Here is an 11,774-nt window from a genome sequence, read left to right on the forward strand (position 1 = left end):
CGGCCCCGCGAGCCTCGCACGGCCCCGCCTTGACCCGCCCCGGCTGGGCGCTGCCGGGGCCGCGCCTGAGCCCAGCCCCGCCCGTCCCCGCGGCCCCGGCGCTCCGCTGACCGCCGCTAACAGCGGGCCCGGGGGTACCGGGGCAGAGGCGGCCGCGGCCGGTGCCTCCGGCCAGGGCACGGCCCACCCCGCCCCGCCGGTGCCCCCGGGGAGCGCGGCACCACAGGAAGCGAAGCGCGCAGAGAAACTGATCCGCCAGCAGAAACAGAACGGCGGCCCCGAGCGAGAAAGGGCTTCGAATGTTGAGTTTAAGAAAATAAAAAGCATGCAAGTGAACGAATTAAAACCAAAAGGTACAAAACAAAACAGGAAAAAAACTAAATAAAACGCAAAAAAAACCGCCGGAAAACCACATTCCGGCGCTTTTGCTGTCGCTTCTCTCCAGCAGCGCACCCGTTACAGGCCGTTCGGAGCGCTGCGGGACCGGTAACAGCAGCCGAAGCGCCCCCGGCAGAGCCATCCCCGCGCCACCGCCGGAATACTTCATTTATATGTGCTTGCCGCAACCAAAGCGCGGCACAAACCCCTTCCCGAACGCTCGGCGATGTCCCCACTCTCCCGGCAGATGGGAGGCATTTGTGGTTTTTATTGACTATTTGTTTAAACCGCCGGCGGCTCTGCATCCCGGCGGCGCTGCGATCCCTTGGGTAGCTGCCCCCGGGAGAGGCGGGCCGGGCGCTGCCGCGGGGGAGCGCACCGGGGGCGCGGACACGGAGCCGCAGCGCCCAGAGCCGCTCCCGCTTCCCGAGCCGGCCCAGTCCCGTCCCCGCGGCCCCCAGCATGCGGTGGCTGCTCTGCGCGCTGCTGCTGCTGCTGCTGCGGCTGCAGCTCGGCCACAGCCGCTCCCCGGCCGCAGGTAAGGGAGCGCCGGTCTGCGCTGGCATCGCCGCCGCGGAGAGGGCGAGGGGTGCGGGGTGCTGGGGCGAGGGCTCAGACCTCATCACGGGTGGGGGTGATTCCCTGCCCGAGCCCGATGGATGTGACAAGGGATGGAAGCGGCTCTGGGCACGCTTCCACCACCCCGGACTTTATTCTTGGTGCCTGCAGTGGAGGTGGGGCATCCCGGGAGGCTGGGGTTCTGCTTTGCACTTCTGATCCAAAAGCAGCACTTCTGCTTCCCCCGCTGACCCCGCGCCGCAGGTCACAGGGCACCTGGGCAGCTGCTGTCCCTCGCTGTGGCACTCACAGAGCTCCATTCTGCAGGAGAAATCCCTGGATTGCATGGAGTGTTTTGCTGTGCCGGTCACTCCCTGGGTGACCTTGGGTTAGCCGCTGAACCTCCAGCTGCTGCAGCTGTTGGGCTGATGTGGCCCTGATTTGTAAAGCACCGAGATAACCTCCAAGGAGAAGTGCTAGATAAGCATGAGGTAGTAGGCTATTTTTTCCCTGAATTCTGGTGAAACTAAGTGGAACATAGCCTGAATCTTCTAGAGACATGAAACCTCCCTCTCACAGATTTCACCAAATCACAAGCATTTCTCTTTTGACTCAGAAAACTGAACTCAGTACCATTTCTTGTGCTGTGAAATGGGAACAGTGGAGTTCTTTCTCAGGCAGTAGTGTTACAGTTCATTTCTCACAGTTCTTCTGCCTCCAGAATTGTTCAGCACCTGTGATCTGTAAAATAAAATGCGGGCACAAATACCATCTCTTTCATTTCATCCCAAGCTGATGGGTGCAGAAAAGCCAGCACAGGAGTTAGCTAGCCCCAGTGCTCCCCTCATGTTGGGGCTATGGATGAGTGAGAAGAGATCAGGTCAGAGATTCAGGTCATGGTAGCAGTCTGGTGGCTGCTGAAAGAGGAGATAAGGAAAGGCACCTGCCTTAGAGCCCCCAGCTCTGCTGCTCTGCCCAGCACTGCTGATGAGAGAGAGCCAGGCAGAGCTCTGATACAGGGAAGGGAAGGGAACATGCTCCATGTTGGAGGCAAGCAACCAGAGCCTGCTCCCAGCTCTGTCCCAATTCACAGCTATTTTGCATTTCCTTTTGTTTTGGGGCTTGGGGGTTGATTTTGTTGTTTAACACATGTGCATTTCTTTAATGCTTCTGCGCTGCTATTTTTTGGGGAAAAAATCTAATGTATTATTTCCACAAAACTCAACGCTGTCTATTGCAGTAGTTGCAAGATCTGAAGTAAGTAATTTGAGCAAACATGGCAGAGAAGATAATGGTGAGTCATTCAGAGCAGCAGAGCTGGCTCACTATCACAGGTCCTGCACCTCTCATGCCTTGGTGTCTCATAGAATCATAGCACGGTTTGCGTTGAAAGAGACCTTTAAAGGTCATCAAGTTTAATCCCCTGCTATGAGCAGACATCTTCAGCTAGATCAGGTAGCTCAGAGCCCAGTCCAATCTGACCTTGAATGTTTATAGTGGGCAACCCGTGCCAGTGTTTCACCACCCTCATTGTGAAACATCACCTCCCTCAACCTGTTGGCTGCTTTTTATGCAGCCTCATATCTTGGGTGCACATTGTTGGCTCAAGTCATCCACCAGTACCCCCAAGTCCTTCTCTATCCCTTCATCCCCCAGCCTGTACTGAACACCAGGGGTTACCCCAATCCAGAGGCAGCACCTCGCACTCAGCCTGGTTCAGCCCCATGAGGTTCCCATGGGCTCACTTTTTCAGCTTGTCCAGGTCCCTCTGGACAGCAACTGATCTGCCACTACAGCATGGTACATCTTTTATTTGGCTTAGGACTTCTGGTCCTTCCCTGGAAAAGGAAATTTAAGGTGGATTATAGCACAGAAAATGCTTTTTACTGAGTTTTTTGTTTACTTATGAGGAAAGTTAGATAAACTTTTCAACAGAGCTGGCAAAGGAATCTAGTGAATGAAATCTCACCTGAGTTTGAAAATTTACATCTTTAGGGCAGAGATTAGAGCTGAGCCTCTTCCAGTAGCTGGAAGTCCAGTGATCATGTTAGATCATTAGTGACAATGAACCTATAGCACCCAGCTCTGGGTGTAAAACCTCATCAAAGCTTTTAGATGTTCTAGACTGAAGCTGTTTTCTACTATGAACATTTCTAGAACCCAGTCTGACATGTTGTTTACTGCTATTTATTTGAACTCACATACATATGCAACAGTTTCTGTTCCATATATTTAAACAGTAAAAAATTATGGTGGTGAATTCTTTGCTGGGATAAGTGTCATTGTGAGTTATGTAACTAGAGCTGACTAGTTCAAATGTATAAATAAATTAATTAAATTTAAAATGCCATACAACAAGGTTTGGTTTACCCATTTTCTTCTGCTTTCCACAGAGTTGTACAGCCTGGAAATAACCAACAATGGCCCCATCACAACGGGAGCTCAAGCTACTGTTCAGGCCAGGCTAAGAATGAAGAACGAAAATGTCACATCAAACTGGTATCACTTTAACTGGGTCTATGCTCCTCTGATTCTGATAGAGAAATCTGAGCAGCAGTTTAATTCCATAATTAATGTGACTGGTGAATTCCCTGGCACTTTCCCTGTGTCTGTCTGGGTAACTCACAAACACTGTTGGTTGTGTCGGCCGATTGCAAGAAACGTCACCGTGCTCCAGATTACAGGTAAATGGGTGAATGGTTCTATAGCCTGTTCCTCTCCAGGAGCTCAGGATATGTGCCCTTGGCTTTACAACCTGTTCCTCTCCAGGAGCTCAGGATATGTGCCCTTGGCTTTACAACCTGTTCCTCTCCAGGAGCTCAGGATATGTGCCCTTGCAGCATCAGGGAGCAAGCCAGTGTAAATGGCTTCTGACAACAGATTTGATTTGCAGCCCTGGGCTGAAGGTGGGTTGGGGGGTATGATGCAATCAGTACCATGACAGCCAGGCTCTAGTTTCGCTACACCCAGGAGGAAAGTGTCACCCTGGTTTTTTAAGATTTTTTTAAGCTTTCTGATGTTGACATTCTTGTAGCGAACTTTGTCACACACTTTTTGTAAATAATTCATTGTTTTGCATTTTTTTATGGAGGAAGAGAAAGTTGATGGACTGTTAGTCTGTTTAGTGCTATTGGAGAGGTGGCACTGTCACCCTCCAATCTACTGTCACTCTTGGAAAACTATAAATGTTAGACTTAGAAAATAAACTTCTTTTTTTCTTCACCTTGAGAACAGCAGTGTGAGCTTGTGTTCTTTCGTGTCCTATAGCAACAGGAAAGTGTGGTGCTGCCCATGTTTTCCTACCTCTGTCACTTAGAGAAACTGAACTGGAAATCAGACGCTTCAGCAGCTGCAGTTCACACATCAGCATGGCTCAGTGAATGTCCAAACTCCTAGAACAATGTTTCTTCTACTGCCTTCCAGCATTTCTACGCCTAAAGTTAGGATGACCATCAGCAGTGCCAACCTGCTGCTTTTCCCTGTTGCATGACACAGCAAATCTCAGGCCATCAGCGCAGCAGAGCATTACATTTTCACTTAAAGCTCTGTCCAAGTGTATTGAAATTGGATCTGAAATCATGGCTGCATTTCTAAATGTTGCTAAGTGCAACTTCAGTTTTTTGGGAATATTCATAACTATAAAGTTATAGTAACTATAATATGCTATAAATAACTATAACTATAAATATGCTTTCTTATTTACAAATTAACTACTGGTGTGCTATGGTTAACCAAATCTCTGATAGGGATTGACAGCCCCATTCCAACAGTAATTGCAATTATTATTTGCAAAAAGCCTGTTAAGCAGATTTAATGAATTGTTAACAGGATAAGAGTCTGTTACTGGCAATCAATAGCCCATTAATTTTATAATGAGCTGGTGTCTCATCATATCTCATTGTTTCATAGGTTAGAGAGGATTTTTTTAGATCAGTCCTTACCAGTCGTTGTCCAACAAAGAACCTCTCATAGATAAAAACATTGCCCCCTTCCTGTATTCACAACATATAGCACATCTGTTATTTACAATAATCAAATCTTAATTTCTGTAAAAATAGCTGAAACTAAGGGGGAAAAGAAGCTACATTTAAAACCCCCACAAAACAAACAAACACCACCATCCCAGACATGATGAGTACGTGTACTGGCCTGACTCTGAATCTAGATGCTTGCTATTAATAGCAGTTTTTTAAAATAAATAGTAAAAGTTTATATTGAGCTCAATCAGTCTAGGATTATTTCTCTTAGTTCTACTGGATGTTTTATCATAACCCATTGTATAACTCTCAATAAATATTTTCATTTCACTGCCTCATTCACACGCATGACAACACTGAGTAATAGATATAAAATACATTCAACCACTTGGTCTGGGACACAGCAAGACTTACCCAGTACATCTGAAAGAATGTTTTGACACACAGAGCATGCTGTGGAAGCATGCTGTCATTCTTCTGTCATATATGCTGTCATACATGCTGTCATTCTTCTGTCACATATGTTGTCATTCTTCTTTCCCCTTTTTATTCTGCAGAATTTATCACAGGGAACCTCACCATAGCCCAGATAGAGGACAGCAGAGTTACCACACATGGTTCTAGCTCCTCCACGGACACAGTGACCCGGATTTCTTTCTCTCTTCATGACCCAAGTCATTACTTCAAGTCAGCATCATTTGTCTACAATTGGGATTTTGGAGATGGGTAGGTGTCGTTACTTTGTTTGCTTTAATGAGTATTCAAAATGGCTCTGATTCAGATGTTCATCTAGAGAAAAATCCCAATAAAATCACTTAGCTAACAGTCCGCCTGCTATAAATGTTTTTTTCATAATTTACTGACCATTCCTATTCAATTTTGTTAATTCTTTTAGCATTATCTTTAGTTTCTTTAATTAAAAATGCAGAGATTCCCTCTGAATCTTGTACTAATTGTAGTTCCATAGGTAATATCACAGACATAAATCCTCGTTTATATGGATATAAAGTAGAATTAGAATCACAGCCACTAGAACATTGTCAGTAAAGAAAACATATTTAAAATAGGTTTAAACCAGAAATATTCAAGCACTTGGTAAAAGGCAATTTTGATTCTAAATCTATTCCTGTTGCACACAGGGTTTACCAGATTACCAAGGAACCCTTTGTCTACTGCAACTGCTCCTCCATGGGGAACCGCACGGTGCACCTGAAGGTCGTGGCTGAATGGGAGCAGGTTGGGAGCATCATTCACGAGAGAGAAATGATGCAGAAAACTGGGGATTTTACCACAGCTCTGGAGCTCTTGGGTAATTATGAAACATTCTGCATCTCCAATGCAGAACAAGCTGTGTAATACAGATACAATCTAGTATGTACAGATACAATCTAGCTTTGGCACGGTAACACAAATTCAACATTGTTTCACGTGCAAGGACTGGTCAACATCATTCGGTGAAGTGTTTCCACTGCAGAATTAACTACTTGCTCTTCTAGGGCAGAAAATTTGGTGGAAACAGATAAAATCTTCAGTTTTGATTTTACTGTCTTTTGTAAAAGTCTTACATACAATTCAAACAACAAGGTATTTATGGTAATTTACGGTGGATTTCTTTGTTCAATTTACACCAGCTATCCCTAAACAATAAAGCAGTTAAATCAAGCATTAGGAAAGTCTCATTGATTTGATCAGCCTCAGGAGTAAAGAAACACAGAATTAAAAATGAAAAGAATTAATAAAGTTGATTATACATATAAAAAGGAATCAGGCAAAAAGTCAGGAAACTTACAACATCTCTAGCGGCAGGTTTCCTTTAGGGCTGTGAGAGAAACAGTATTATTTGTGCGCCTGATGAAGCTCCAATCTGCAAGGCTGTGGAAATAAACCCTCAGTGGGCAACCAGTGAGACTCAAATTTACATGTGGATTGTGACATCCTTGGCTTTCCATTTCTTCTCAGATGCTGTTAAAAGTATTGACATAGTGGGGTCCAGAGAGACGCACGTAATGGAAAACTTGAATTTATCTCTTCATATCAATGGCACGTAAGTACCAAACACAACTTCTTTCCTCCTTAAAATTGTCTCTAAGTGTTTTTCCCCAGTGTTTCCTCAAAATAGTGAGTTGAACCCCACGTAACAATTATTAAAAAACAAAACAAAAACCACCTCCTTCTTCCCAAAAATACTGTTGAATATTGCATTTTCCTGACTTGAAATGCCACAAGCTCTAAAAGCCTGAAAGACCCTGCATCTTTACAGAAAAGTGGAATCCTCCTATGTAAAGCAAATACTACTTTTTGTTAATCTTTGCAATGGGGATGTTAAAAGGCAAGTAGCCAGAGAAATAATGGGGGAAAATACATCTGAAAACTTGTTTCTGAACTTTTCTCCTTCACCAATTTCCCTGTTATTAAATTGAAACATATTCCAAGTCCTGTTGCATAGCAACAAATCTCGAGTATCATAGGGGATTAATAGGCCTGGGGAGTGATTCTGGCAAAGTTCAGATTGCCACAAGGTGAATGAGACATAGAAGCCCCATGCAGCAAGGATCATAATAAAATAGGAGGGTTGTGAGCACCTCAATCCCAGCACAAGCTCTCTCAAGTTGCAGCATTAGAGCACATTGGAGTTTGGGAGGGAGCAGCACCCCAACAGTCATTTACCACACAATCCCAACAGACAAAGCAGCACAGTTTGCAATCAGAAAGTGAAAGGCATGTTGGGAATGGGAACTAGAGATGGCATCCCAGTAAAGGTGAACAGCCAAAAACTGTGACAGACAAACCTGAGATCACTAAGAGCAGACTTGGTGACCTCCTAGTCACAGGACTGGGGCTGATGCAAGAGGAGTTTAAGATAGAGATGCAGTGACAAAGAGATGGGTTATAAAAAACAAAGCTAGAAAATTAGCTAAACACACAAACCTGATGCTTTTTTTAGCAAAGAATGTTGTAATGAGATAAGAAACAAAAAACTAGGGTAAAGGGTAAAAAAAATAGGGTAAAGAAAATCTCTGTCTGTTGTCAGAACCAAAGTCTATAGCGCATAAGGCGACTTCAAGCAGAATCAGTTGAAACAGGGATCTGGAAAGGTAAATAAAAGGCTTCAGTTAGATGTGGTGAGAAGCTACATGGCCATGAAGTGCACTAAATTGCTTGAGAGCAAATAAAAACCCTTTTGTTATTGTAAGGGAATGCTGTGATCCTTGAAATTTACTTACATTTTCCAGCTATTAGTCCTTTGTGCAGAGCTCATCTTCTTTCCAGTTTCATGTGCAGGGTGTTTTAATTAAAACAGTCTTGGGTGTGCTTCAGTGGTACAGACAGTGATCTCTGTGTGAGAAGGACAAAGAAAAAACTACCTTCCCCTTGGAAGTGCAGGAAAAAAGATTCCTTTGATCTTTATTGAAGAAGGACTATGGAGTTTTCTACACACAGTGGCCTACTGATGACCCTTGCAGGTATTCAGCTGAAAGACCTGCCTTTATAGAAGCATCAAAAGAACTTTTTCATTTGGCATATGCTATAAGCCAAACAGTGCAGTTGATTATTTCTTTATCTGTATTTAAATTAACTTCATTAGTTTCCAAATTATTCTGCTATTTTAACCAAGCTCTTTGCTAAATTTTTTTGCAGAGTTTTCACCTTTATTTTGCCTTTTTGCTCTTGTCGTTTCAGCCCACCACTAGCATTATGCTGGCTTATAAAATCCGAGTGCATTCCACTTGAAGGTGACAAATGCCATCTGGTGGAGATCAGTGGCTCCTGCTACAACCTCAGCCACACTTTCAGGGACGCGGGGCAGTATTGCCTCAGTGTCAGGGTGGAGAACGGCGTGACAATGCTGCAGACGTACCACGGGATCAAAGTGCAGCCAGCAGGTGAGGGACAGGGAGTCTGAGCAGCACGGAGAGTCCCAAACAGGTTAGGGACAAGCGTGGATTAACCAGCCTGCAGATGAGGTTTCAGGAATGTGGTGTAGATCCCTAAAAGGAGATGAAAAGAAAGGGAAATGAGAATTTATAATGTGCCTGCTGTAATTGCTCCGAGCTTCTTGTGTTCTGCTGAACTCTCAGTCCCAAGAGTCTTGAAGCTACTAAGTACACTGGGAAGGCTGTATTACTTAAATGAAATATTTTTCAGTTTAAATAGTCCAGCTTTTGTAATTAGAGAGGATAACTAGGAAAATGTGTCTGTAACGCTGTCTTAATTAAACAGTCTCAATTCTTATTGCTTAGTTTAGCTATGGAATTTTGAGGGTAGATTTTTCTAGGCCTCCATCTCATTACAAGTCTGTTCCTCCTGCCAGTAACCCCAGCTGGCTCCCCCATGCATGATCATACATGCCCCGCCTGGGTCCCTGAACCACCTGGGAGAGGGGATAGGTGGCCAGGTGAAGAGGATGGGGCACAGCCAGGCTGTGACAGAGTGCTCACACACTGTCTCTGTGAGCCAGCTGTGTACAGACAGGGCAGCTCACTGCAGAAGGCACTGGTGAGCACGCAGGGCTGAATCCTCTGTGCTGGAGCTCCTGGCTGCTGTGGAGGTGAGAGTCCTTCCCATCCTCTTGGGGTACCACAAACACCCTGGGGAGTCAGGGGCTAACATGAAACTGGATGGAGAAGTGCAAAAGAGGGCATAAAGGGAAAAACCCTTACAAACTCCTCTCTCACTCCTGAGATTTCAGAAAAATCTAAAGTGATCAGGGCTGAAAAGTTCATTCCTTCTTACACACATTCCTTTTTTCTAAAAATACTCCTACAATTTCTTCATTGTTTCCTTCTCACCGTTGCCAGTTTCTGGGGTATTGTGTCCCTCCAGAAATGTGTCCTTGTGCTTTTTCCTAGGAATCCACCCAGCTTTTTTTGTCCTGCTCTGCACTGCTCTGGTTTCAGCGATGCTGGTACTGGTGCTGTACACAACTTTTCGAAGTCACAAACAACAAAAAGATCTCGTGGAGGTATTCAGTTACTCTTACTTTGAGCTGGGATAGTAATTAGGCAGCTCTCAGCCATGAAAGGTATCTGATATGAAAGGTTCTTTAATCCCCAGACAAACAGAGCAGGAGGGAGAATTTCCCTGGTAATTGTGATCTGTTCCACAAACAAAAATCCCAGCAGTGTAGGCAAATGAAGAAACAGCCATGCTTCTGGCTTGGTGCAGACAACTCTAAATTGCCAGAATAATAATGGGCAGTTTTTTAATATTCCCAAGCAGATGCTTGCATTGAAGTATCCATTCCAGAGGATCTGCCTCTGGAATAGTAACATGAAAGAAAACAAACAGACAGTACAAGAGGATACAGGATAATAAAAAGGGAGGGGTATGTTACCTTAAGCAGCCCTAAATTGTTACCTACCCCTTGTATGTGGCCTTCATCTCCCCAGCTCCCTGCCATCTCTAATATACTTTCACTTGCTACAAAAGGTGTTTGCAATAAGCATAAGTTCTTAAATCAAAAGCAGCTTTCATGGTACTTTGGAAGTACCTAACACCCTTTACACTGTGCCACGATATAAATGATATACCTCTAGAGACACTGTCTATAAGCCATGTGCACAGCAGGTATAAATCAGAAGTCTATTTGAAGTTAGTGACTGAGTGAAAATGGTTGAGGACCAAGCGCCATTTGCAGCCCAATGTGCTCTTCCTGGACCTGAGCCAGTGGGAACTGAACTAAAAGTTATCTTTTTGATTTTCCTTTCCCAGGTAGCTGACTTTGACTTCTCTCCACTGGCTGATGAACACCGGTCTAATAATTCCAAGTCAGGATGTGGCCCAGTATGTTGCAGATCATGTTTTCTTCAACCATCAAAAGAAGCTGCCTGGGAGAGTCATGAACTTCTACATTCACTTTACAAGCCAGTCAAAATGTACACACTGTGAAGAACACAATTGCACTTTGGTTGCACTAACTGTCTAACTTTCTCACTTAGGCTAAGCCAAAAGCCTGGTGCTGCATGAATGGTTTGGTTTTGTCAATGCAATGAGGTTCACCACTTTAAGTCCAGCACTTGAGTACTTCATTTTCTGAACTTAAAAAGAACAAGAAACACAGTAAAAGTAGCTTTGTATTTTTAACTTATACGGGTGTGTACATTTACAGCTGTAAATGCAGCATTTTATTCTTATGAAAGATTGTTTTATGTGCAGGTTTGCTAAATTCACTACCTCTTGTAATTTCTCTGTTCCTTCTGTTCTCTGTTCCAAAGAAGGAAATGCCTAAGACAAACAAACCTCCTTTCCTATGTACAACAACATTACTGGAAATGGAAGTCACTCAAAATACTGTTGAATGTGTATTTCTTCTATCAAAGAACTCATGTGTCCATGTTGAAAACAGAGGAGGTGTTTCCAATGAACCAGACTACCTAATTATGTTGTCCTTTTTACTGTCTGAAAGGACTCCTTTTTAAGCTAATGGGCTTCTGCCGGACTGCAGTGGTAGTGGCATACTCACCTGCTAGCAGTATTTTGGTCCTGCATAAACCTCCACATGTCCACCACTTTCTAAAATAGAATACCACTCTAAGCTGTATAAGTAGCTGATTTTTTTTTTAGGCTATTCATGCTTCTTTTACACCTCATATTGCTCCCTAATTAGCCATCAAAGGTCCTCTTCAAAAAAAAAATAAAACAACAAGTAGCTCAAAGCTGTTGAGCAAAACATATTTAATTGAAATTCTTAATGAATGTTCAAGGCTGTATAAACTCCATGCCTGCTCCAGACTATGATCTACTATCAGCTTCCTGCTCAGCCAGGCTTTACCACTGACATTTCAGAGTACCCTGGAAGCTTTTAAACAGAAGTGCCTTTGTGTCCATTTCTTTTTTTAAATGTGACACACCCTCACCACC

The 11,774-nt window shown here is 44.1% G+C and overlaps 1 protein-coding gene across 2 annotated transcripts; it reads left to right on the forward strand.

Moving 5' to 3' along the window:
- Window positions 1-284: 284 nt before the first annotated feature.
- On the forward strand, window positions 285-11,212 carry TMEM130 (transmembrane protein 130). Of its 2 annotated transcripts, none has more exons than XM_059484505.1 (8): window positions 285-353; window positions 3,330-3,620; window positions 5,471-5,639; window positions 6,053-6,222; window positions 6,873-6,957; window positions 8,595-8,797; window positions 9,764-9,876; window positions 10,626-11,212. In XM_059484505.1, the coding sequence occupies exons 1-8, from the start codon at window positions 326-328 to the stop codon at window positions 10,800-10,802; spliced, it is 1,236 nt and encodes a 411-aa protein (XP_059340488.1). In that variant the 5' UTR covers window positions 285-325; the 3' UTR covers window positions 10,803-11,212. The 2 variants fall into 2 exon arrangements, with proteins under 2 accessions (XP_059340488.1, XP_059340487.1); XM_059484504.1 differs by lacking the exon at window positions 285-353 and adding an exon at window positions 755-916.
- Window positions 11,213-11,774: the final 562 nt, after the last annotated feature.

The sequence above is a fragment of the Ammospiza nelsoni genome, chromosome 17 (genome assembly GCF_027579445.1).
Source record: "Ammospiza nelsoni isolate bAmmNel1 chromosome 17, bAmmNel1.pri, whole genome shotgun sequence".
Taxonomy (NCBI): domain Eukaryota; kingdom Metazoa; phylum Chordata; class Aves; order Passeriformes; family Passerellidae; genus Ammospiza; species Ammospiza nelsoni.